At 39.5% G+C, this 27,827-nt stretch overlaps 2 protein-coding genes across 14 annotated transcripts in view; one reads left to right on the plus strand and one right to left on the minus strand.

Annotated features, from left to right (window-relative positions):
* Positions 1-18: 18 nt before the first annotated feature.
* On the plus strand, positions 19-2,467 carry LOC100121907 (WD repeat-containing protein 89). 2 transcript variants are annotated; one of them, XM_001605464.6, is made up of 8 exons: positions 19-180; positions 245-669; positions 753-979; positions 1,062-1,396; positions 1,466-1,594; positions 1,669-1,763; positions 1,845-1,947; positions 2,029-2,467. In XM_001605464.6, the coding sequence occupies exons 2-8, from the start codon at positions 497-499 to the stop codon at positions 2,185-2,187; spliced, it is 1,221 nt and encodes a 406-aa protein (XP_001605514.1). In that variant the 5' UTR covers positions 19-180; positions 245-496; the 3' UTR covers positions 2,188-2,467. The 2 variants fall into 2 exon arrangements, with proteins under 2 accessions (XP_001605514.1, XP_032454099.1); XM_032598208.1 differs by having other exon boundaries at positions 55-184.
* Positions 2,468-3,977: 1,510 nt separating this feature from the next.
* The window catches only part of LOC100121921 (rho guanine nucleotide exchange factor 28), a 32,937-nt gene continuing 9,087 nt past the window's right edge, over positions 3,978-27,827 (minus strand). For 3 of the 12 annotated variants that reach the window (XM_031926396.2, XM_031926394.2, XM_031926395.2), the window contains exons 3-20: positions 20,912-21,253; positions 20,061-20,509; positions 19,794-19,946; positions 19,501-19,688; positions 18,340-18,486; positions 17,587-17,659; positions 17,376-17,502; positions 17,089-17,272; positions 14,597-14,668; positions 12,865-12,921; positions 12,003-12,782; positions 11,595-11,919; positions 11,301-11,511; positions 11,013-11,215; positions 10,755-10,934; positions 10,440-10,668; positions 9,851-10,352; positions 3,978-9,270 (exon numbers count right to left, since the gene is read on the minus strand). In XM_031926396.2, coding sequence (XP_031782256.1) covers positions 8,952-9,270; positions 9,851-10,352; positions 10,440-10,668; positions 10,755-10,934; positions 11,013-11,215; positions 11,301-11,511; positions 11,595-11,919; positions 12,003-12,782; positions 12,865-12,921; positions 14,597-14,668; positions 17,089-17,272; positions 17,376-17,502; positions 17,587-17,659; positions 18,340-18,486; positions 19,501-19,688; positions 19,794-19,946; positions 20,061-20,509; positions 20,912-21,253 — 4,541 coding nt within the window. In that variant the 3' untranslated portion in view covers positions 3,978-8,951. Of the gene's footprint in view, positions 9,271-9,850; positions 10,353-10,439; positions 10,669-10,754; positions 10,935-11,012; positions 11,216-11,300; positions 11,512-11,594; positions 11,920-12,002; positions 12,783-12,864; positions 12,922-14,596; positions 14,669-17,088; positions 17,273-17,375; positions 17,503-17,586; positions 17,660-18,339; positions 18,487-19,500; positions 19,689-19,793; positions 19,947-20,060; positions 20,510-20,911; positions 21,254-27,082; positions 27,342-27,827 lie in introns of those variants that run through there. The other 9 variants (XM_032598205.1, XM_031926397.2, XM_031926398.2 and 6 more) reach the window with 9 other exon arrangements.

Genomic DNA, 27,827 nt, shown 5'->3' on the forward strand with positions numbered 1-27,827 from the left:
GCGCAGACGCGATGAGGCGGCAAAAGAGCAGAGGGCAGAACTGTCGTCTATTTTTGCTCCAAATTTAAACGTATTTAAATTTAAACGTATTTAACTCCAACAAATTGTTTATTATGATCGAATTAAAAACCATTAAGTCGCAAACGACGTTCAATACTCTAAGGAACTGATTACGTGCCTGTAGGTAACTGCGTGTACGCTCATCGATTAATGCACATCTAATCTGCGTTTACTTACTGCGTAGGTGGCCTACGTGAGCGCAATCACGACATCTCTGATCCGAACATTGTTGTTTGGCAATTAAGCATGTGTTGCGACGACGAAGAGTAAGGTTAGGAGACCCAGCACAGTAGAGAACATTTATTTACATCCCCCGAGGGGTCCTTTTTTTCCTTCTTGGAGTCAAATGCTGAGATTTCATTTGAACTTCACGTCCTGTATGTCACATTACGATAATCAAAGCAAGTCCAGGTAAATAGCAAAAAGAATCGGAGCAATGGCAAAGATCGTAGAATCGCTGAAGAGGCTCAGCGTGGAAAACGGCTCAACGCGGAGGCCCGAGAAGAGCAGTAGACTCGCCAAGTGCAAGGGTGAGTATGTGGTTTCGATCGAGGAATCCGTCAGCAGTGATGACCAGAACTACATCCTAGCGATTTGCGGCACACAGAGGTGAGTTAGGATTTACCTTATTGCATTAATCTGCTTGCGCGATTTGACTTTGGAGAGTTTGACAATTTTTCATTTGTTTGCAGCGAATCAGACTTCAGGGTTGCTGTGGCACTGGCTGATCATTCCTGCGTTGTTTACACTGCTGGGGAGAGCTTTGGTAAAACCGCCACGCTTAAACACAACCAGTCTTCTATTATAGGTGTCAAGTTTAGTCATACTTCACGGAATATTATTTACATTGCCTCTAATGATGGAAACGTCACTGCCTGTGATTTGCGAGCTAAAGGGAAGGTCATAGCTGAGTTCAAAGGTTCGTATACAGATAGTCAAATATTTTATAATGATGAGTATATGTTGTTATTTACTTCAATGCTTTCTTGGGCATTATTTAGATAACACAGAAGATGGAAAACTCAAACCTCTTGCCAGCTTCGATGTCAGCTGTGACGAAAGGCTTATAGCAGGTGGAACAGAACATATTGGGGGGGATGCCTTTATACTTTTTTGGGACATTAGATATAGTAATTCCAAACTCAATGGTAAAAATAACCTGCTGGGTGGTTATTGGGAATCTCATATGGATGACATTACATCTCTTGCATTTCATCCAACTAAAAGGGATGCACTTTCATCAGGCAGCACAGATGGCCTCATTAATGTCTTTGACTTGACGCAAACTTCAGAAGACTCTGCGCTGACATATTCCCTTAATACGGAATCATCAGTGGTAAGGTTACAGATATAAAATATTTTTCAAAAATAATCATTGTTTTACTTACATATTTATTTTTTAAAGGATCGGATAGGTTGGCTTACAAATGACAATCTGTGGTGTACAACACATACGCATTCACTTCAACTCTGGAACTGTGAAGATGCTACTCCATACAATAAGTTTGACAGAAGCAATGTTGCTTTGTCTCAGGTACTAATAAATACGTTATTTATCAATAGTTGCAGTTATGCAACATTTATAAATTAAATTTTTCAACTTTATAGAATGATGACCCTGACAGCTGTTACTTAGTACGAATACATGCTCCAAGTACATTTGGTAATCCTTACTTGCTCGCTGGATTGAGCTCAACAAAAGGGTATGGTTTTTATTATCATGTTTACCGTAACACAACGGTGGTATGCAATAATTCACCCATAAATATCTTTTACTTCCTTAGGGAGTTCCTCAAATGCCTAAGTTTTGGAAAAAATCAATTAGAGCCATTGTATAATGTATCAGGAAACAAACAAATTGTCCGTGATAGTTGGTTGCATGAAAAGGTAAATACATATAGTTTTCATTTGACATGAAATTTTATTGCTCAAGATTTTTGATTTAATAATTATTTTTGTCGTCCCTAGAGCGGATGTTTAGTTACGGGAGGTGAAGCAGGTATTCTGAATATATGGAGGCAAACCGAGCCAGCCCTGATTCAAAGAAATGCAAATCACAAACGGCCCGCAAAAATTGGAGCTGAAAAAAGTCGAAGTGACAAGAATCACAGGACTAAACCATATTAAAACTGCACATATTTAATATATAAGAATTAGATTTATATTTTGTAAATGATAAACCTTTATAAGGATGAAAATTTAATTAATATAAGTGTAAAATTAAACTAAAACTTATGAAAATTTTCCGATTTTTTGTAATTTTGTTTTTCATGCTAAAACTATTTGCATTTGCAATATTTCTGTACAGTTTGTTAGTAATTCATTTTTTATATTTTTCTAATGTGTACGTAGATGCTTTACACTTCAGCTGTTGCCATACAAAAATAAACTAAATCATGACGTTGAACTTCTTGTTCTTATTCCAAAAAATTCACATCAAATTTCCTCTCTTATACACTCGATAGTCTACTAATGTGTAAAGGATAGGATTCAAGCCGTGCAATAACATACAATCATGGCATATTACCCTTTTACAATCTTCTTTATTACAATAACAGTATGTACATTTATAATAAATAAGTATTATTTCTTTTACGTGGCTAGCTTTACTGAACAATGTATGACATAACAATTGAAAACGTAGTACGTGTTATAAGTGTAGAATGGAATGCGAGTTCACCGTACTTGAACGGATGAAAAAAGTATATATATATATATATATATATATATATATATATATATATATATATATATATATATATATATATCGGTCATACAAAGTATACAGACTTAACGCCTATAGAGACTTCGAGGCAATCAACATTATTCACATTGATTCAGTTAGAATTTTTCTTTCACTCATTGTCGCAAGTAGAATTTTTTTAATTATACAAGATTTAGCAACACGGACAGAAAAGCCCTGCCAAAGTAGAAGTACACTCAGCCATGCAGTTATAGTATGAGCAGCCCAAGCAGGCCCAACAAGTCAGTCTTGGCATACATAGCACACCGCTATATGAGCAAATAATCTGGGCGCTGATTATATCCAGGAAAATGGAAAAGTGCCTATGAACACCCGTTTTCGCTATCCAAAGACTATAGAGAGCCGGAAAGTTCAGCGGTTCAAGCGATGGAAAAAAGGCCATCCAAAACTGTTTTGTTTAACGACTACTCGGGCTTTGAGCTAATAGATGTGCGCATACTACAACTGGCTGGCAAGCTCGTGTGTACCGTAAAATTGGCAGATCTTTTTTCTCCGTGAAGGATAAAGATTCAAAAAAGGCGTTTCAGTAATATTTCCAAAAATATATATAGCGCACAACAATCGCAGATTAGTGTTTTTTTTTACATTTTTCCGTTATTTATACACGATGCACAATTTGGTAACAACGTTCGGTTTAGTAAACAAAATGCTAGCAAGACTTCGAAAATTTTTATTTATCTTCATGCGCTTATTTTCTTTAGTAATAATACTACTTAAATGTATTAATCGCTTTATTTCTCGAGTATCGTACCAAACCGCATCGAAATAAGATTTTGCTCCCGCCAAGAACGGAGCCTTTTAAGATTATTACATCTGTCATTTTGCATATTTAGAAGTTTATCAAATAAATGCATGATTGTATTTGTAAATATCGAACAGCTTATCTTTGCAGAAAAATATAATACACTTGAAATGTTTATTTTTCAAAATGCTATAGTAAGTATAATACTATACGCAAAATTGCTTTTGCGTTTAATAAAGGATATTTCTCACTGAATTAAAGTATTTACTTTAAATGCAATATTCAGTCTGTTAAGTTCAGTTCAAAATAAAGTCTGTAATATTTATTTAGATTTATATATAAGTACTTTAGTATTATTATACATTATGTTTCATGGCATCTTGGCTGACAAAATTCAATGAAAATAATCTCTGTTAGCTACCAGTACAAGAATCACCTCAACATATTCGTAAAATTACAGTCAGAACAGTTTGAGCTTTGATTAATATCACGTTCAAATGAAGCAGTAATTTCGACCTGTCGTGTACGATTTGCTCATTCAATTGGATTGTCTTAAAAAAGAGTTAATTAATAGTCCATGAAGCTTGTACATCTACATTTACTTATAACATTTTGAAAAATCATTTATAAGAAAATAATCGTTGCTCTATACGTTCAGAAAAAGAACTATGATAACGCTAAAAATTATCGAATCAAATATTGAAAATCACAGATGCATAGTCTTAAGCATAATAATAAAATTTCTAGACTATCGAAAAATGAACAGTATACAGTCATTTATCACAATCATGATGTTTTTTATCTTCATTTAGATCGAAAAAGTTACAGAGTATAATGTATAAAAATAGTTTCCATGAGCATCACCCGTGAGACTAAAAGTACAAGATACCATTTGGTCTCTTTCATCGAACAGTCCGTTTAAAAACAAGCAGCGGATGAATGGAAAAGAGTTTTCTTACTCGTGAACTACTCTCAAAATCGATGATCAATGGGACTTTCCAAATATTTTATTCGAGAGTGTTGACGATCAAAAAGACACTTTGATGTAGTAAAATTATTTCGACTATAAGATCTTTTTGTTCACCTAACACTCTAGCGGCTTACACTTGTACAAGTTAAAAGACTATTGTAGGCCATATTTCTCTACTAGTTAAAAGTGATCGAGGATTCCGAACTTTTCTGGAGTTACTTTGAAGAGATGAGAATTTTAAACTTCGCGCGTTTCTAGTACGCGTAATGTTTAAAAGTTTTTCGGAGTCGATGTTAATGATTTATAATAATTAAATCTTATAATGTATATATTTATATCCTAAATTCAAAAAGACTTTTGTTTTCAATGTAGTTAGGAATGATTATGTTGAACTCAATGAAAAATAATTCTGAATCTCTTTTCGAAGTTGTATATACTATATATCGTTTTCTTTTTAATACTAGTATTTGAAAATAAAGTCCTGTTCTGCGTGAATACACAATATGTTTTCTGAAAATCGCTTATTTATCACGTATACTTTTGAAAAATACATTTTCAATTTTTTGAATTATTAATTACTCTTTAAAAATTTAACACGGTTGAACAATTTTTTTTGAAAAGTATCTTTTATGCTTTACTTTCATTTGCAAAAAACGCGCAAGAGCATATTTTTTATCTATAAAACTCTATTATTATAGCAATTTCTAAGTTGCTTTTAATATCGAAACTGTGTGAAGTATTAAGTTCTATAGATATAGATGAACAATTAATATCTTCAAATTAAAAATGTATTTATAAAAGTTTGCTAATTAAATCCCGACATTGATAAATTTATTAATATTCAAGATAAAAAATATGAATAATTATTATGATTCTTTCTGCATAGTGACAAAATCTGAATAGGACTTCATTTTCATATAGAATAAAATTGAGTTTATGTCGTGATCAGATATTTAACAACGATTAATTGCATTATCAATTATACACACGCAATGATGCAGTAACAACAAGGTATTATTTTTTTTTTAAATCTTTTTTAGCATATATGTATCATCTCTTTGTTAAACCGCTTTATAACAATTCACGAATCATAGATCTTTCGCATATTTATAACACTGTACTGGAATTAAAGTTATAGTCTATTGTCATCATGATTGATTGAGAAATATCTTTCATTATTTTCTTTTTTATATATACCGAGTTCTCCTTACATTAATATTTAATAATTTTCTACATCGACATCTTCGTTAGTTCTTTCATCGTACACGTCAATTATTGACAAAAAATTGATTTGATCCTATTGCACATCGTGCAGCTTAACTTTATATCTTATTAAATATATTGATTTGTCTGACAATATTTTTAGTAGAAAGACAATCTCTATTTTTATTTATTTATTTTTGTTTTCATTGTTTGGAATTAAGAATATTTTTGTATTTCTTGTTTCACTCATTAACTTTTTCTCGGTAATAATTTTAATGATAATATTCAAATATAAAGATATCAGCAAATAGCTAACTTTCGATGATTGTTGGATAAAATGCATAAAATACTATTATCGAGATTATTTCGATCACCATGGAGTATAAGAATTTGATAGGGATGCAATTTAGAAAGCGATATACATGTATCGTAGAATACCGTTAAATTTGATGGCGATTTTATCGAAACAGAGTTTTTGCTGATAACTTTAACTGCAAAGACGTAACAAAAATGTATTTATTCAACAAGATGTTTTAAATAAATTATCACTTTAATATTGAATTGCGGAAAAATGTATTGATATAATGAGAGTGGCAGTGGATGAATATTAATTAACCATCAAACACGTGAATAAATATCTGTTTCGCTAATCGTTATACAAGAATTATACATAATAGTGTTTTTGTACATGTTATGTTTGCATTTAATATTGTTAACAGCGCGCGTCGTATATACGAGAAAAATCATTTCTTTTTTCGTTGAGAAAGAGAATCAAACTATCGTTTTATCGATTGGCACAAATATCGGATTTACCTTCTATGTCTTAACCCTCTTAACTTCATTCAAATTATTCTTTTTAAGTATACAATAAAATATCGTTTCTTTCAAAATAAGTGGTATAAGAAATATCCTACTATAAAAGTACATTTACAGACATGCAACAAGCAGTCGTCGTCGTTTTATCGTTTATTTCGAATGTATTTTATATATATATATATATATATATATATATATATATATATATATCTTAATTTCGAAACATGTATACAATACTTTCCTATCATCGATTGGTAAACGAAAATATATACTACTGAATACGATATAATATATATATAACTTACTTACAATTTATATACAAATTGTCGAAGGGATTTCCGCTCGAGTTTAATTAATTGGAATAAGTTCGCGATAAATTAAGTACATGAAAATTGCCATTAGAATGCAAACTCGACGTCAATCATTAAACGAGCCACATTTGTTTTCTTTACTTTTTTTGGCCCTAGACCATCGACGGCTGCCATAAAATTAGTATTCACAATAATTATTAAGACTAATGCGATTGCGATAGAATATAAATCATTCATTATAATTAATAGTTAATCATTCACAGTATTATAAATGCAGAAAACAGTCATAAAGAGTAATAAATGGAACTTTATAACAATAAAAAGGAAATCCGAAGTGTACATAATAGGCATCAACAAAATTATATAAAAAGCAACTAGTTATATTAACTAACATTCTTTATATCTTGATTATATATTATATCTCGATATTTCAAACTGTTTATTATTTATATAATTTTATCGATTATCATAATATGTATTTCTTTAAGTATGCATTAGGCCTTTCAGTTTTTTCTCACTATCGATCTTTTTTGCAAAGAAAAATGTTCACTTCTAGCATACGCATACATATATTAAATAAGCTAGATCAAACAAAAAATAAGATGTAAAAACTAAATTTTGAATTGGCAGTAAAAGCTTGTTATGTATGAACGAGCAAGAAAGAGTTGCCTTTTTGGAAACACATTGCATACATGCTGTTATAACAGACACGCTCACTTCTTTACGCACAAAACAAAAAAATAGTATATTTATATTTATAATCGCTTTTTTAATTGCCTATGTTTTTATCGCCACCAAACAGCAATAGATTTTTTATTTTCTCTTCTTTTTTTTTTGTTTAAAAGACTCGTCTAAAACGATATACCCAGAACTGTCAGTCAGCTTATTTTTATCATATTATAACAAGCGAAGTATCAACAAGAACGGCTCGTTTAAACTTTTCAAGTTGGCCTTTAATACTTTAAGCTTTTTTATTCGATTATCTTATTTATTTCTCTTGAAAAATGTTTCGCATCTTCTGGCATTATATTCTTCAAACACTGTCCGCTGTTCACAAAGCTCCCGTTATTGCCCTTTTTCGATTTCTATTTTTTTTTATCGTCTTAGTTTCTCAGTCGCTCAACATTCTGCGATGTATTTCATTTTTTCACAATATTCGTTATAAGAAAAATCGCTACGTCAGTTAAGTTATGTTTTACTTCTCTACAAACGTTTGTCTATATAAATTCGGAGAAAAATTGTAACAGCATGATTAAGTCTCGTTCGCTTGAAATCACGTGAAAATGTGTAAAGGATACTGAAATTTAAGTTACGAACTGTCTCACATTGTAGGAATTAAACAACTGTATCATCTATCCCGAATGAAATTTTAAATATTAAATTGCTGTAATAAAACTTATTCAATATGTGCAGTAACAGAATAAAGATTTTTTACAATATATAAGAAAATACGTTATAAAAACGTATAATTATGTTTTTGACATTACAGTTTTATTTAAGTAAACATAAAGTATATAATAAATATTAAAATCATATGACTTTTCGTGACAAATGATATCCATTTTTCGCATTATTTGAATAAATTCTCGCATTCAATAAAAAAGTTCATCTTACGAACATGAGCAGAATTGATCTTCGCGATGATTGATAAAATAACAAGCTATTTATTGTCTGAATTTCTGCACGAAGTGAACATAGTAAAGGAATTTCTATACTGTGGCAATGCATGAAACCAGTGTTTTTAATCTTTGCCCACCTGGACTATTTACAAATTTACAAAACTCATCTCGTGAATCGTCGAAATCTCAGATCCTTGCACCTACCATCTCAGTATCCCCTTCACATCCGACCCCAAAGACTGTCTAAACTCAGGCATGAATTTTACCTTCTATCACATTTCGATGAGAAGGTCGGTAATCAGAACGACTTGACCCTGCTTCTAGGCGTTTGTTGTTGTTGCTGCTGGTCATCGGTCTGAGCTCCTGCGGCCCTTGTGGGCGTAGGCGTCGAGGTCGGCGTTGACGAGCCGCCCGTGGACGCGCGAGCCGATCGATTGAAGTGCTTGCGACCAAAGCGCAAGATACGTCACAAAAACAGTACCTCTTCCTCAAGCGGTTGCTGCGGTTCGGCTCGCTGTGGCTGCTGTTGCTGCTGCTGTTGCTGCTGCTGCTGCTGCTGTTGTTGTACGTGATGTTTGCGAGGATAAGGCTCGGGTATACGCGTATAGCGCAATGAGCGATTCGACATCGAGAAGTGGCTTAGAGCGCTAGAACCGTTATTGTGGTGATTGCTGCTAGTGCCAAGTTCAGGAGATGATAGGGCCGAAGAGCTCGTTACTATCGCTGGACTGCTACCCGTCCGCGAGTGACGGTCCGGACTGTTGTTGCTTACTATGCTTCCGCTCCTGTAGATTATAATATAGACTGTGGTTATTATGATTCTTTTATTATTTGCATGATTGGTCAGAAGTAATGAAGGTTAAGTTTTATTTGGCATTCAACGCAGCTTCAAAAGTTATAGCACTTCCAAGCATACATTTTTTAGAAATGATGATTTAGATAGATTGAATATATATGCGGAAATGAATTATTCTGTAAATTTTAGTAATGTAATACATTTTTGAGACATATCGATAATAATTTTTTTATAAAAATATTAGTTCGAAAATATGATCATTCATAGATTAATACGTTGCAGATTAGAACTGGATTAATAATACGTTACAAACAAGTTATTTATAATTATAGTTATAGTTATAGTTTAGAATTTATTTGAGCTAAATTACTTTGGACTCACAACAGAGTATCTTGTGACTTTTATAAATTTAAAATCTAAAAATCGAATAACTCAGATATCAGTGATGTTTAACTTTAACTGACAGTCTTGTATTGCTGAAAATAATAGAACTCTTTAAAAGTAAAATCTTTAAAAGTCTAGAGCACGCTAAAATTACCAAAAGAAAATAAAGAAATGTCATAACAAACCTGGAGTTGGTATTATTACTACCACTGGCCAGTTTAAGCGGCAGTTGCTGCTTTACGGGCAGTTGTTGCACCTTCTGCTGGTTTGTGGCACTGAATAGATTTTGTGGAATCATGCCCTTCTCGTCAGTTTGCGACTTTTTCCGCGATGTCGACGACGATGATGAAGACGAGCTCTGATTAGCGTCACCAGTTCCGTGCGTCACCACAGGCACTGGTGCACCCGTGGTTAGCGACACTCCTTGACGCGTCAGCGCCTCCAGTTTGCGATACAGCTGATCGCGCTGCTTGTCGAGGTCACGTTGATCCGCTGACAGCTGACTACGTAGCTTGTTGAGCTCAGCTCGCTCCTCCTCGAGCTGGGCACGCTCTTGCTGCGAGGATGCGCGAAATTCAGCTCGCTCGCGACTCAGTTTGTCCTGTAGATTGCGAAGCTCTTCGAGTTGACGATTCGGGTTGGGGCGATTATTCGATTTGCCACCTACGCTACCGTCTTTGAAACCTGCTGAAATTTCAAAGAGATTTCAAAATTCGATAGAGTTAGTTTATAATATTTGTACTGTAACATGCTGCATCTTTAATCGCATCATACCTAATTGAGATTGCAAGTTCTCGATTGTTGTCAACTGATTACTGATGATAAAAAGCAGCGTATCCACGTAATGGGAAATTCTGACAGCGACCTCACGCTGGTCTCTATAGGCGTCAAGCTCATCCTCTTCTTTGCCCTCCACCTGTTCAACGGTGTTCACCTCTTCGTTTTTCGGCATAGGCGGTGCCATGTTATTCAATGCAACTGAATCTCGCCACGGATAGCGTTCCTATTGTGAATGGAAATATCATTTATAAAATTAGTGACGCCATTTTTAACTTAATTATCTATATATTTACAATGATGTAAACATACTTTGTTGTGATCAAAGCCAGCAAAGGTCTCTGCTCTCCTGGGAACAGCGAGCGACGGTGGCACGTAAGCATCGCTGTGTCTTTCACCTGCTGAACTTAAACTTCTTGACAAAGTTCCACCGCCTGCGCCATAAGACAAGGAATTGACCAATCGCATTGCCTCCTGAACAGCTTCGCGCGCCTATAATGCATACAAATAATTTTATAATGGTATATAGTCCAACATCGTATTCCATTTAAATAAAATTTTAAAAAATACCTCTTGGTACATCTTTGTCAAATTGATTCCTTCACCTCCGATGTACCTTAAATAGTCAGGTACTTCCTTGTAATCTTTGTCTATTTTATCCACGTCGTTTTCGTTACTACCGCGCATACTTATCGCGTCGTGTAATCTCATATGTAAATACATCTTCTGTTCGAACAGCGATGCTTGCTCCTCATCTTTCTTCTTAAGTTCATCTAGAAATGATAAATTTAGAAGTTTAAAAGAGAAATGGAGAACTACAATTAAGAAAAATAAAGAATATTAGTGTCTTAATCTTACCAATTATATTCTGCAAATGTGTTTCTTTGGCTTGTCTAAGTTTCTCCTCGGGGGACATCTTCGACAGAGACAGCGAGCGCGCATCCCGCATCTCGTTAACCATATTGTTCTCGGTAAAATTACAGTTTTCACTGTCGGGCTCTTGCGGGCACGATTCGACCGCTGCTCTGATCGCTTTGACCCACAGATGCTTGTCTCGCGGATCCTTGACCTGCGAAATTGAAAAAAAAACAAACGTATTAGAAAATACACCGTTCAATAAGCTAAAATTTACGAAATGTACGTTATGCCAACCTTGAGCTCGAACATTTCGGGCTCGCTGGGATTGCTGCTGATGAGATAGATGCCGCGCGATTCGTTGCCGGCCTTCTCGCGTACTAGCAGCTTCTGCAGCGAAACGACGCCCGCTTTATTGTCAGGCACGAAGAACGCATACTTCTGTTCGCCAGCCAGGAAGAAAAGCACGTCAGTAAGGCAGACCACCACTACAGGTACCGTCTTGCTTCGTCCCTGGAGCAGCCAGGCTGTGCCTTCAAATTTGAGGTTGCGATTCGACGCCAAGATATCGGACTTTTTGAACTTTTTACCGCGATAGTAAGCGTACGACTTTGCATCGATTCTGAAATTTTACATAAATGCGCATGAGTAAAGCTAGTGAAATTCAAAGTTTGATAATCGCATATTAATCATTGACGTATGTACTTGTGATAAATATCCAGTTTCCTGTCCGTCCGCTCTTTGTCGGCGACGCAGGCATCGACTTCGCCGAGTATCTCCTTAACGAGACTCAGGGCTTTACGCAGATTGTCAGTCTCCTCGGTGGTCACCCCGGTCTTGATCAGCGGCTCGACCAGCAGCGGATACTTGGTCAGCCTCTGGGTGACGAAGAGTATGCACTCGGGGATGCCCTTCTTTTTGAGCAACGGGTTGTTCTGACAGTGCCTGACGAATCTGGCGAACCTCGTGTCCATCTGCTGCTGCTGCTTGTAGACGTCGACCGCGTCCCTGTGCCGACTGCAGAACTCGCCGTAGGCATTCTTCATATTGTAGGAGTTCTCGCCGGAAAACTGGTCTATCAGTATGTCGGCGATGGTGGTGACAACCGCGTTCTCGGCCTGGCGATGCCTGAGCTTGGCCAAGAAGTCAAAGTGGATGTCCATGAGGTTCTGGAGCTTGGGGAACATGCGGTCGAGGACCGAGGAGTTAAGATTGAAATGACGCTGCAGGCCCTCGACGAAGATCCGCTGCATGGCCAGCAGCACGAGGCAGTGGTGCTTCTCGGTGAGGATGAACTCGTAGATGTGCTCCTGCCGCTTGACTTCGCGCTCGTTGTTGTCGACGAGTCGCAGAGCGACCTTACGACCGATCCAGGCGCTCCAAGAGTCCGGCTCCTCCCGACCCAGGCCCAGCTCCGGACGCTGACCGTCGAACTCGTCCAGGCTGAACTGGTGCGTATCGTCGAAGTCGAACTCCTCCAAGCCGCTGTAACGAATTACATTTCGAATAAGTATAATGCAATGAAGTTTCGACGCACAATGCATAGATTGAATTGGCCTGAGCTCACCTGGAAATATCGCGATGAGAGCCTCCATCTCCGTCTCTCTCCTCATTGATAGTTTGACTGAAAAACGACAGAGGTTTCTTAGAAATGGACTTTTACCCATCGGCAGGCAGCTTCTAGATAACTCAGAGGCAAAATGATGAGTGCCACTTTGTAACAATGTATAGTATAATAAGAATAAAAACTTAATAAATTATATATATGTATATATATATAGCAGTCCCATTATGTAAATATATGTGTTATAATAAAAAATCTTGGGCAGCATTCCGGTCTACAACGCTAAGAACCTAAAATAAATAGAAAAAATAATAAAGTCGAGGCACGTGACGAACGTTGGTAAAAGAAATAAGGTATACACTGTGACGAACAACGATTTTGTTGAGAACTCTAGATATTGGAGCAGTATTATGTATAATGTATAAAAGTATATGTATGCATCAGTAGAGGACAACAACAAAGAGAAATAATTCGTTCTATATATAGCAATGGTCGACATAAGAGATGATTCTGCGAACAAATGAAAACGGAAGAGTTGAAAGAGACAACCTGGCGATCGTATACAGTAGAATATGCAAGAACATCTACAGAACTTACCAAAAATTTTAAGGCATTCCATGAGAACGTGAACTTTGTGAAATTCTCATAAATCACTGCAGGCACATTGCTTAATGATAATTATTTCATGCAATAAAATAATGAAAGAGAAAACCGTTTGTCTTACATCTCGGCATAACAATGAATTTCCTTCGTTCACGTCCCCATATCAATGTAGCTAACACCTAGAGATATGCAATGGCTTAGAGAGATGAAAGAGATTACTATAAAACAATAGAAGCAAGCGGTTCAGAAGCAAACAGGCAGGGCAGGACAAAATTAACTTTTTCTTCTTTATCGAGTGAACAAACGTCAAGCCTCGAATTTTTGCTCTCACTCTTTCAAGAAACAATTACGATATTCTCGTATGAAAGTGTCGTTTATAATTATTCATTTAACGTGACAGATGTGGTTTACGATGAACAAAAGTATGTCAGTCGGTGAATGTGACGAACAAAAGTACGTTGCCTGGAATTGAACATTAACTACTGAAACCGGGGTGATATTTTTTTCAACTCTGTAGTTGTATTAGAGGAAAGAGCGTATGCTCAATATATACATATTTTACTGTTTAGAATCGCAACGTTACTATTATTTACCTAGGACACATTAGATATAAAGAAAGTCGTGCATGAACCAACATTAAAAATTTGAAGTCGACGTGTAAAAAATAGGTAAAAAAATAACTCACTATACGAACACATTTTTTGAAAATTGAATACTGCATATATCGATATAGAATAAGAAAAATGGATATTTCAAAGGTATATACTTCAACGATATTCATTGGCTAAAATATTCAAGTAATTTCAAATAACAATATTACAGGGAAGATTGGCCTTTAAGGGCTTACAACTTTTTTACTGGGAATAAAATAAACTTAATCGAATATATGTCGAATATAATGTACCAACAAAAATACAGAATGACATGTATACAAAATCAGAGAGAAGAGAGAAATGGTTCCGAGTATAAATATATATACGTAAGAGGAAAGAGATATATATGCGTTATATGCATGTAAAATGTATAAATGGATGCTGTCGAAAGAAGAGGAGAGACACACTTTTTTCATTTGGAAAAAATCAGTTTTGATCTTTTTTTTGGTTTGCAGATCTGTTCTGAGAGAGGGACTTACTTGACTCCGAGCTTGGTGGCAACTCGCCGCCAAGGGCTGTAGCTTGTCACCGCTTTCTTGTTGTTATTATCCCTTTTTAATCGACGATTGTTTGTCGAGTTATTGAGATGTCGTGACGTGCGGTCGTCGAGTGAGACACGACACGACGGGGATGCGCACATTATGGGGGAAAGGAAAAGCACACATTGCATTAGCCCGATCAACTTATTCCTCGATTTTTCTATCGGGTGATTTTCTTTTTATTTTTGTGTTTACTCGCTGATAAAGATTTTCAACTTTTCAAGTATTTGAAAAGCGTCAGAGTTGCTGGCCTTCTTTTGATTCAGGACAATAAGCTTCGTGTTTCTTTTGCACAATCATTGCAGGCACATTGCGAAATTCTTTATCCGTATTTCATGGCATTTAAACTGTCATATTTTCATATTTGCAAGAGCATCGAACAGTTGGTTTAACATGAAAAGGCTTTTTCTTATTTATTCATGAATAAATGAGAAGCGTCATACAGTGTGTGTATACATGAATGCGAATAAAAAAATTGCTTGCACAGCATTTAAGGCAAAAGAAAAACCAAAACATTTGCTAGAGTCAAAGAAGGCAGATTAAGCATTGTATATCGTGTTTCTAAAAATCCAGTACTTTCTTTGTCGATTCAAATATCTTTACATATTTCTGAAACAGTCTCGTATAGTTCGTTAATTGAATTTTTCTATAACCAAATCTTCCGTGACGAAATTATCTTTTGAAACAATATATTCTACCCGAGAACTGTGCTTAAAAATTATATACTGAACTTTTGAGATTATTATTACGTTATCGTCTGACTGACTCATTCTTCAGGAGAGAAGAATTTCCGTTACAGAAAAATATGACGTTGAACCGCATGAAAATGTTTGGAATACTTTTTTTGTATACTGTATCAACAAAATATTAAAAAATTAAAAGAATATGCTTTGTCCATGTATTTATAACTCTAGTCAGATTATTATTTGCCTGAGAAATCGGTCAGTCTGTATAGGTCAATCGATATTAAGGGGAGATTATGGTAATACTATAAAAATACTCAAAATAGAGAAAAAACGAATCATTGATTAGAAAAGTGTGAATCGCAAAGGCAAAAAATCACATGTACGATTAAATTGCGCATAAATGAATCATGCCATTTACAAAAGCTCGTTAAAAAATGAAGTTGAGTATTCTGATTTCAAAGTTATCATATTAGACATTACAAATGCATTAGTCAAATTGAATCGTGCTGAATATAGTACTTGAAAATATAACAATAATGAATGCATGATTTGTAATAATGCTGATGTTTATAATTAAAACTTTTGAAACTATTAATTTCACCATATTTTCCCCTTATGACGAAAACAATTTTGATGTCTTTTCGTTTAAAACGCTGTCATTCGAAGAAATTGATGAGAAATGCTTGCAATATGATCATTTAAAATATCAATTTCTTTGAATGTTGACAATTGCGATTTAATTTATATTTAATGCGAAAATCACGTTTAAAATATTCCTAATACGGTTTATATCGCGAACATATTTAAGGGATACAGCGGATTTGGTCCCATTGCGAAAAAGAATAAAGGCAGGGCACTACGTATATCAGATATAATAATAATATAATATATAAGCATAAAGTGTATATATATATTTCATAAAATTCATTGAGCAGACATATATAGATTAAAAAAGTAGTTTTAAAATTGAAGCGACTCCTATAAAAATGAATGTAATTTTAATTTAAAGAACTTTTTCACGTTTGAACAAATAAAAAACGGTAATACGTGTGTAGTGTTATTTTAAAATATATATCATAAGCACCATTGATCATACAACCTGCTAGAATAAAAAAAATATAAAAGAATCGCAAAGATATAATAAAAGAAATATGCTAAGGCCTGTCGCTCTACCAATATATGTTGCTAAAATGGCAAAATTAATCTGAAACAAATAAGCTTCTGAGCCAGCCTAAGCATCGGAGCAAAACGACGCATGGAACATCGAGATTTGTTTCTATTACTGTGTGATTGTTATTGTAATATTTTAAAATCTTGATCACATGTCAGACACTATCTAAATCATTTTCGTTTTTTTTAGATGGTAGAATTTGAAAGTCCTACTCAAGCTATTAATTTCTCATTTGTTTCTTCATGAAATAAAAGAAAAATCAAACAGAAATTGGGGATTCGCATCGTCTCTTGCATTACGGAAATTCTCATGTTTGTTCGACTGTACAAAGGTTTTTATTAACCACAATCTGAAAAAAAAATGTAACGTGCTGTTTGTACTCTAATCGCAGATGCAACTATAAACCACATTAAATGCAAGTTCCCAATTTCCTAAAACTCCGAGCTTTGGTCTGACCATGCTCACAACGTGCGAATCTTCAACCATAGAAACGAAGACCCAATGCAGCAGTTACGTACTATGGTTAAATTTAAAGAGACTTTCTCCTGAAAAAACGAAGAGCGAATTGCACTTACCTTCCGGTACCGATCGACGCTGGCAGCGGCAGCGAAGCCGTGGAGCCACGCTTCACGATGCTGCTCGTCGACGATATCGAGACGCTCGACAGTGATTTGAACGAAGATTTGCTTGAGGGCTTCGATTTCGTGCATTCTGCTTGGTAATGGTCTTTGCACGCCTGGTGAATTATGGCGCCGCAATCTGCATAGGAAATTTTTGATGTGGTTAATTTTTTTTTTTTTGTACAATTTTCAAATATGGAGTAATTTTTCATTACGATTATTAGCGCGATTGAAATACATACTTTCGCAGTGTAAAGTCGGTTTACTAGCAAAAGACTTCATACAAAAATCACAACTGTTGTTTCCCTGTGACGATACGTTTATAGCTGCCCATTGATGTTGTTGCGCTGGCTTCTTCCCACTTTTATCCTGCGGAAAAAATAGAAGAAACCAAAATTTTATCAATCAATAGGTAGGAACGTTACATAATTCAAAACTGTAATCGAAACACACCTTCTTCTTTCTTGAAAATAATGAACCTCGTTTTCTTTTTGTTTTCTCCGAATGTCGATCGTCATATGCTGTGCTGTGATAAAAAATAGATATTATCATAATCACGCCTTTAAAAAAAATACTGAAGGTACTGAAAGTATTATTGTACTACTACGCTACACAGATATGGTATTAAGTTAATAATTGTAATTGCAATGTATATAAAAAATAACAACAAAAGTGAGATTTATAAAAATGAGTAAAATATAAATAAGTGCAAGTAGAGAAAATTAATTGTATTATTAAAAATAACTACTTGTTGTATAGAGTAAAATACTATCTAAAAAGTCATACTGACCATTTTATCGATTACGACTGTTAGCCACAAACGTTAGAGTAAAAAGGCGAAAGATAAGCATTTTGGAAACCCTCTATTATTAGTAAATTAATCAATCATTGATCGATGAAGTTTTCTATTCTACCAAGGGGGGCTAGTTTCTTTTGGCATTGACTACAAATACGAATACTACTATCTATACGGTCATTACAAATATTTGCTCTACAAGATAATTTTATCGCGCCAAGGAGAAAGGGAAAATATGCCAATGGAGAAGCTGGCCCAATTGAAGCTTTATCGCTGAAAAAGATTTCGACACCACATGCCAAAAGTCACCAGCGCCGCATAATATCGCTGCTATTCACATCCCCGCGCTCAGGCACATTTATCTCGAGCGTCGAATCGAAGGGCTTTGATTCTATACATCGAGTACTCACTCGGTCAAGAGTTCGTCGAGGGAAGCTTGGTTATTCGGCGCGCCCTCTCTCATCAAGTCCTCGTGAAATTCATGACCATGAGGGATGTGAAGATCGTCCGTCTCTGTCTCACTTCCACTACCCTTTTCGTGTCTTTCATGCCGACTGCTGTCGTGCAAAAATATATGAGGGAAAGAAAAGAAAACACACGGTCAAGTGCAGACGAGAAATCATAAAAAAATTCGCTATGTCTTTGGTAGTTATCTTTTTCTTTCATTGTCTATATAATAACGCCGAGAGATAAAGAGATAAAGCGCAGCTCTCTGCGATAAAATTGAAGCACACACAAAGTAATAATAATCATAAGAATATTTGAAATAATAATGATACTAGAAAAAAATTAATAAAACGCTGTTCTAGATCATATGCATATCTACGAGTATCACTTTGCCAACTTGCCTTCAAATCCTGTTCAATTTGAGAGAAACTTTTCCGCTTTTTAATAGAGAGACTCAGTAATAAATATAGGCCATGCCAAAATTGCATTTGTTTGCTACTTTTTGGTGCAAAGTATTATGTAAGTGCAAGTGCGTTTAAAATTGTGTACGAAATATGTATTTCGCTGTATTCATGCAGCGGTATTATATGTCAGGGCTGAACTTTTTTTTTTAGCTTTTGTCAAAATTGATTGCTAATTGTATTATGCAACGCCGCACGAACGTTATTCATCAAAACAAAAATAAACAGACATTATCGTAATATTACAGAATCAATCGGTGCCACGAGACCGGATTTCAATATTCCACAGTTCAGCCCAGAATATCAAATTCAATGTTTGCATTCATTCTCGTCTATGGCTATATCAATTGTAACAATGTATGTATTGATTTTCACAAATTACAAGTGCTGATCTATAGAAAGAGAGAAAAAAGAATTCAAACCCTCGTGCCAAGCCAAATCACAAGACGTTCGCTTGGAGAACCGTCATAACCGTGTATATACTATTAAGCCCGCCAAGATTATTCAGCGCGTTTACAACACCAGATAAGGAATACATTCAGCAGCGGAGGGAGATTCAATAGACACAGTCCAAAGCATTCGCGGAATGTGCGAGAGCTCGTCTTGTGATTCAGCTCTCGAGTGAGGCATAGAGACAGAAGTGGCGCTCGATGAAAAACTTACGTGGAGAGAGAGGGAGCGACGCGCGCCCCAGTTTCCGTGAGGTGAGTCTGGCCCGGCGGTATGACAATGGATGGTGTCGAAACGGACTTCTGGAGCGGCAATCGCGATCCGGTCACCCCGGGCATCAAGCTGACGTTCTCCCCTAGCCTCTGACCTCCACGCTTGACCACCACTTTCTTGAACTCGTTCTGTTGGGGAAAGAGAGAGACGGAAAGAGAGAGGAGAAAAGAGCCAAGTAATCAGTGCGCAGCGGGATTTTGTTACTTCTTTAGAGAAAGTTTAGGAATATTTACCTGATGGACAAAGTCGGCTTCGTTCAGCGAATGCGTACTGGACTGCGACACGGAAGTGCGGGTTTTGTTGCTCGTATCTCTGGCGCGAGATTTGCCATCCAACTCCAGGTCCATGTCACTATCGAGACTGCTCAAGCTGATACTTCGCTGCCGCTGGAAATCGCGTTACCGTTACAAATCCACGGGAAATACTTAATAAAGCTCGCAGACTTTCATTTCGCGACAGGCGTTGCGTAAAATTTCTAAATCCAAACTCAATCGACTCACGATGTTCTGGGCCTGCAGGTGATTCTGATCGGAGCCCCGCCGATGCTGCCTGGAGTCCTCGAGGTCGGTCCAGCTGCGCCGCCTGTCGATTCCCTGGAGGATCTGGCTGCAGGCGTGTCCAGCAGCGCCGCCAACCATGATGGTGCCGGGAAAGTGCGTAGGCGAGCTGTTGGTCGAGCAGTTGGTCAGGAGGTCCGGGTCCGAGCCATCCTGCTCCTGACTGCTGTGCTGCTGCTGGTGATGGTGGTGGTGATGGTGGTGGCCTCCGACGGCCGACGACGACGACTGGACGATGCCGTCGATCGAGATGATCGGGCAGAGGGACGGACAGGAGGTGCTGAAACGCTGCAGGTGCTCGCCCGGCTGTGTACGGCTCGCCAGGGCCAGCGTCAGGTCGCGCATCTGGTTGATCTTGTCGTGGATCTCGTGCAGATGACGCAGAGGTTCCTCTGTAGAGACATCGGCGAATTTGACAAACAACGATTTCTCGTTAAGCAGACACCTCGCGCGAAAATTGAAGAAGTCAATTAAGATAATGCGACATCTATTTCTGACCGGGGAATCCCGCGCGTCTTCGATCCATTCTTTACAAGCTCCGCGTGGAAACGCAACGGTCTTATCTCTCGAGTTCCATCCATACGAGATAGTCGCGGCTGCGCAGCTACCTTACTGTTAAAATCTACCGCGAGGAAGATTACGGGCGTCGGCAAAAGTTGAAATTATCTTATCGGGCGCGCGAGCATACCGGGAACCCCTTGCCCTCCTTATACTTTTATATTTACTTCTTCATAAACTGCGCACCGCGACGCGTTTTTATCGTCTCCTTCGAAATATTCGATTACACAACTCACCGAGAACGGGGTAATGCTTGGCGGCGAGTCCAGGCGAGTGAGGGGTGACGCTGATGATGGGCACCAGGGGACTGGTCGCCGTCGGGTGTCCAGCTCCGTGCTGCTGTTGCTCTTCCGGCGTGTCGGACATGACGATCGTTGGATGGTGGTGATGTTGCTGCTGATGATGACCGGTGCTGTCTTTGGTATAATTGCCGGCGACTGCTGCGTCGGACTGATGCTGCTGCTCGGGGAGGTGATCCCCGTTAACGACAGACACGCGTGAACACTCCGATTGCGCGGAGCCCAGGTAGTCTGTTATTACATCCTCGTCGCTGTCCTCCCCGCTGTTCGGACATTCGTCTGGAAATAGAACGCGCTGGGTTATTTTTGGAATGGATATTCGCTCTTTGCTTTTCAAATTATTTTCAGCGAAAAATCGACGTTCGAGGATGAATTCTCCGCGGGCGTGCGCAAATTAAAATCAAACCGTTTGGGAAATTACACACACACAGCCACCCACGAGAGACACGGGTATTACAGGCTGTTACATATAGGAAATTTCGCAAGAGCCTCGTATTCTCAGCGGCTTTTTCCCACGCGCCACGGGATTATAATTCTCTCACGTTTTTCCACGCAGGCTCATCCCCCTACTCTAAATTCCAAAAATTGTGAAAAAAAAACAACTAAAATAAAAGCACAGCGCGTCGTCCTATCAGAAGTTTAAGCGAGAGAATATAGGCGGCATCAACGTCAGGCCGTCCTTTGATCGTCCGCCGGGCGCTTCCGTCGATAAATCCTGGCAACCGCACGAGCCGCTATCGGATTCGCGCGTAATCGAAGTATCTATGCACTCGCCTCGTCGGTCTTCTTTTACAGCTGCGAGTGCCTGGATTTAACCCGGTCGAAATTTCGAGTTTGTTGCTTAATACGAATTTCGCTCATATTACTGCAGAATCCACAACTCGCCACATCAGCACCTCATCAAGTCATATCCCAGACAACTCCCCCGACGCGGGCGCAGCTATAATATCGCGTCTGTACACGAGTCCTGTACTATCCACTCCAGCGCATCAGCGGCAACTCGCGTTCCGATGAATGCCGGCGCTCTCGCTCGCTACTGCTGAAAACTGGGTCGCTGCTGCAGCCAGATACATATATACACGCGATAATACGCGCTCTCTCATCATCATATACGCCCGAGAGCCTTCTTCCGCGTTCGCTGCTATATACTCTCTCCCGCGTGCGTCGGTGCGTAATTAAACGGCCTTTTTTTCTATCGCAGCCGCGGGAGAAGAGGCGAAAATTTTTTATAGGTATATGAAATCGGCTTTTATTATTAACGTCGAATAATTCACACACGAGGCGTTTAGCAAAGCTACAGATTTTGTGGGGGAAAACCGAGCGAGATCTCGCTGCATCCTTATACGACACTACGGATTATTTTTAGTTACTGCATCTGCGTCACGCGATTTCGTTTTTTTCTCTCACTGTGTTTTATTCCTCGATCGGCGAGAGGTTAGCCGCGGCGAAGCGATGTTTACTTCGAGAATTTCCCGAGTCGGATCGGACGTCGCTGGAAAACAATGATGTTTAATCCGGCGACTTCCGCCGCGCTCGTTCAACACACGCCTTCGAATAAAACACATTCCGCGCGCTCTCTGCAGCTCTTATAAATATATATATCAATCGCTCATCCAGCGCATTCAACAAAAGCTCCGGTAAAAAATAAAGGAGAAATACACGCAACAAAGCTGCCGCATCGCTGTGTAAATACAAAAAAAAAAAATCCGTTCGAGCTAGTATATCGCGGCATTGTACGCCTTTCACGACTCGCACACATGCAGCGAGGGAAGAAACGAGGCAAGAGCGCATACAAGTGCGTGGTCGTCGCACGCAGAGAGAGAGAGAGAGAGAGAGAGAGAGAAAGAAGTCGGAGGAGGACGAATATAAATGCGCGACGCGCGCGCGCGTTTCCGGAAAGCAGCTCGTGCCGGAACTTCCGGCGGCTCCGCTTCTTGGCTTCCTCTCTTTCTCTCGCCACGATATACTCGCGTATACAGATGCTACTACTGCTACCGCTGTTGTTATTGGCGTCACGACGGCAAAATAAAGAAATCGCGGGGAGCGATTTCGCGGTTGTAAGGGGGTTGCAGGGAAAACTTACGCTGCCGGGAGGAGATAAAATAAATTGCTAAGGACATATTGGTTTTTTAGCGGAGCAGCTGGTGCGTATGCGTGTGTTCTCGGGGATTTAGACGCTGATGCTTGGAACGACAAGTGGCTTTTGTGGATGTTGAGTTATTGAAACGAATGGCTTGGAGTTTTTTTTAAGGCTGTTTTTCGGAGTCAAACGGCACGTGTATAGGACATAACAATAGTCGATGGAGACGTGTATTGGAATAGTCACTAGATAAATAATTAACGCCGATGGCGGAGCTGAAAAAAGAATCCAATGTTAGCGACCTCTCATAAGCGTTTGATGAATCACGCGCACAATGAAAACCAGTTTCGCTCGGCTAAGCTCAAAAAGTAGCAAAGTAGCTCTTTAAAAATACCTGCGATTTACTTCAATTTCGTCCACGAAACGCCCCCGATCAATCGCGTCTTTTTCACTCGAACAATAGAAATACACAATGCTGGAAACCCAACCACATTTCGCCGAGCAAAAAACGTGCAACTCGTCTCGTAAAATGCAAACCAATAAAACGCTCTTTTCACTCGAAAACTCGTCGAAATTAAATCCCCGACACATTTTTCGCTCAACAGCTTACGTCAGAGAGAGAGAGAGAGAGAGAGAGATGCTCGATGGGTACACGAAATAAGTTTTGCGTCGGGCAAATAGTCAGCGTAATAATGTTAAAAGGTTTCCCGACGCAAAAAAAACGTCGGCAGCAGCAGTACAAAGGCATGAGAGAGCACAAGCGCTGAATCGACCGAATAACAGTCGAGCTCGGCTGTAGTATTATATCAGCGAAAAATTAGAAGACAGCGCGTCGCTCGAAATTTTCCAAGCGTCTCGACGTACTCGGCTGCTACTACTTTTGACGTATCCGCGCACGCACCCGTATAAACGAGTTAAGTCTAGCTAGTCCACTCGTAAACTCCCGGAGAACTTGGATAACACAATAGTCGCTCTCGAAAAACACACAGTAGCAGTAGCAGCAGCGGTAAAGTTTCGAGCGCACGTCGGTCTATCTATACAGCCCTGTTCATCCTCCGAAAATCGTCTAACCCAGAAACCCCGATGATCCCATCGTCAGAAGCGCGTGTACTCAAAGGCTCCTAGTAATCAAGCCCTCGACGCTCTTGCAGTAAACAAGAAGAAAGGAGTAGAGCTATATATATATATATATATATATATATATATATATATATATATATATATATATATATATATATATATATATATATATATATATATATATATAATATATATATATATATATATATATATATATATATATATATATATATATATATATATATATATATATATACTGCTACTGCACTCGTTAGCCTTTCCGCAGTCTAAAGATAAAACTTAAGGGGTAAGTATATAGGTGTAGATCGAAGCACACGCGGTATCAGCATCGCCCGCGCGACTCACTCGAGATGAAGAAGAGCACGTGCTCCGGTGTGTGTATAGGTATATACGCACGTAATAATAGAGGAAGAAGAGAGACCTATGAAAAGGTCCAATCCGGCTGACTCTTACACTTGAGCTTGACCCACATCAAGCCGCATCGCCGGCGCTTAGGATAGCGCGGGGGGGGGGGGGCGAGAGAGAAAAAATCAATTTCCTAAAAATGCCCCGCTATATAGCGCACACACCGTTGTATATACCCCCTACTCTATCGCGCGCGCGAAAACGACGTCTCGGGACAAGGTCGAGTTTACGCGAGGGGCGGCGTAAAACCCGATGCGCGAGTACACACATACCCGCCGCCGCTGCGTCGAAATCTCGACTACGACCCAGATACGTCGCGTGTGCAGCTGTTATACCTCGACCGACGATGCGGCTCTCGATGCTCGTCGATGTATAATGCATACGTCGCGACTTTTTGCGTACTATGTCGTATATCGCTAATTGAAATTTCGACGCCCTCGTATAGCACGCCTGTGTTAACAAATTCGAGGCTGCGCAGAGCTTTCGGGTGGAGGTGATTGATGGGCGCTGCCGTGGGGGAGAGAGAGAGAGAGAGAGAGGGGGAGAGATTCCGGGCTTTTATTGGCTTGTATCGGGTGCCGCAAGGGGACTCGATGTTGGCTTTTTCATTGCGTTCGATTTTTCGGCCGATTGAGCGTTTTCCAGAGACGAGGATTTGATGTTTGCCGCCGCTGATGCACGAGGGGGAGATATCGACGGTGTGATGTGTGTCGCGCAGTGGATAATTGAGATCTAACGGCGGAGAATAAGACGGCGGCGGGAGAGAACGAAGGTAATGAGATCAGAAGGCGAGCGAGCGTTTTAACGCGATAAAATTCAACAACGAAGCTCCGCCGACAATATCTCCAATCTCGATCGACTGTAATCGAACGACCGCGAGGATTTGATCAATCGACGCGGCGTTTCGTTTACAACAACTTATAGTTATATTACTAAACTCGATCGGGTATAAACGTCGTTCATTGCATCAGCGTAAACAATCGATCTCCGAAAAATAAAAAAGTACGATATCTCCCGCAACTTTGAAAACGCGATAGCGCTACACACACCAAGAGAGAAAGAGATATCTCGTCCCCCCGCCGACATAATGCACACGTTCGCCGCTCTCGCGACGCCAAATGATTTCGCTTGTGCGCGCGGCTAACTTTTCTCTCTTCTCTCCCCCTTCATTGTTACAAGCTATACGTATACGCGTATATACGCCCAAGGCAGTGTCCGTGACACGCGAGCGAGGAATCGCTACCGCCAAGGTGGAGTCAATTTGGAGCCTAAAAACTTTTTTGCGAGCGTTCGATCGGTAGCCGATATGTATCTCTACGTAAAACGAAGAATCGAATTCGATTATAAAAAAAATCGAAATGAGTTACAATAATCGAAGCTATATGTATACAGGCAGGTATGTCATTATTAATTTCGCGGATGGTTAAAAATAGAGCATCGCAGCATCGACCCAATTTTTCGTGCCCGAATCAGGAGCCGATACTCTTTCCGTGTCTCTCTCACTCACTGTGCGGGAACAAAAGGCGCGTCTCGTCGATACCAAAGCTATATACCTATTCGAACAAATTGCCGCCGCGTGGACGGGAGAGTGAAAAATTGTCGACGGCGGCCGAAACCGACGGTATACAGTTGTTGACGGAACGATAAGCATCGACGACGACGGGGCTTTATACGGTTACAATTTCAATATCTCGCTCGGCCGAGATCGCGCGCGCAAGCGAGAGCTAGAGCTTTTCTCGTGTTTGCGCGGCTGAGGGCTTAAACTTCGTCGATCGATTATCGCAGTGTACACAGGGTTGAACCTTTCCGCGCTTTGATTTCCGCTTTCATGGCTGAATAATTAACGCGACCATTTCGATTAAGGATCCCCTCTTTATTCACTGGTGTATACGCGTGTCGTTTATACGAAGAGAGAGAGAGAGAGAGAGAGAGAGAGAGAGAGAGAGAGAGAGAGAGAGAGAGAGAGAGCGGAGCATGTTTACGAGTTGAATAGTATAAAAAAGCGCTCGCCGAGCTTTTAGCGAGAGAATAACGAGACATGCAAATAGGAGTACTTTTTACGATTCCGTTCTTCCCTCGCTCTGCTCTCTCTCTCTCTCTCTCTTAAACGCTGGGGCTCTAACTGCTGTTGGTACACGCACATATACATACATACCCGCGACTCGCGAGCACAGCTTGATTTCCCCGAGCTGTAATCTGTTCGCGTGTCGCGTATAGAAAGCACGGAAAATTCACCGCGATAACGGCCTAATCTCCTCCTCGTATTACAGCAGTATACCTTAAAGGCTCGTCGGAGAATCAATCGGCGAGTGTCAAGACGTCAAAGAGGAGAGAGAAAAAAGCACACAAAGGGGGAAGGAGCTACCCGGAGAACTCGCCCGCGCGGCTAACGATTCTCTATTATTTACATCCTGCGAATCAATAGTCAGCGGCAGCAGCAGAAGCAGATATAGCCGCTACATCGAGATCAGAAAACAAGAAGCTCGCGATTAACACGTAACAAGCAGTAAAGTGTGCGGCACCTGTTCGCAGAGAGATAGTCGACCAGTATATCAGCGGCGGCAATGACACTGAGCTTGCACTGTATAATCGGAGAACACAGCAGCAGCAGCAGCAGCAGCAGCGGCAGCGGAGAGTGTGTAGGTGCAGTTGTTAAAAAATCGGGGAAGCCAGGAGGACTTTGCTTGAGAGCCGGGTCGAGAGGAGCAGCTGCAGCTGGCCCATATCCTCTGGCGCTTCCCCAGCCTCGACTGGACGTACAGCGAGAGGGAAAGAGGAAAAGAGAGGGGTGAGGCTGCTCGCCGAGGCGCCGACTCGTCGCCGTATCCCCGGGGGCGCGCGCGCATCCGCTCACACTGTTGCTCTCTCGCGTGTATCCTGGATATAATATCTTCCTCTCTCTCTTTCTCTATACATAAGCATATATATATATATATATATATATATATATATATGTGCGGGAGAGAGCCTGCGCGTACGCACGTGCGCGCGCAGGGCCGCTATGCGCTGGACCGAGTCGTGTGTCCGTCTCTCAGCGCTCTCTGCGTGTGCACGTGCCGACGCGCGGCGAAGACGCATGTGTGGGGAACGAGCGATATTAATAATGGTTAAGTGTATCGGCTGCTGCTGCTGCTGCTACTTCTGGATTTCGGATGAATCAATTATTGCCGTCCCCGGGATATTTATGACGCGGGGTATATTTCCTTGTTATACGTTCGAAAAATCTCTCACCGCCAAGTGAATAAAAATGATAAACTGAGCCGAAGG

Source organism: Nasonia vitripennis, chromosome 3 (assembly GCF_009193385.2).
Source record: "Nasonia vitripennis strain AsymCx chromosome 3, Nvit_psr_1.1, whole genome shotgun sequence".
Lineage (NCBI taxonomy): Eukaryota > Metazoa > Arthropoda > Insecta > Hymenoptera > Pteromalidae > Nasonia > Nasonia vitripennis.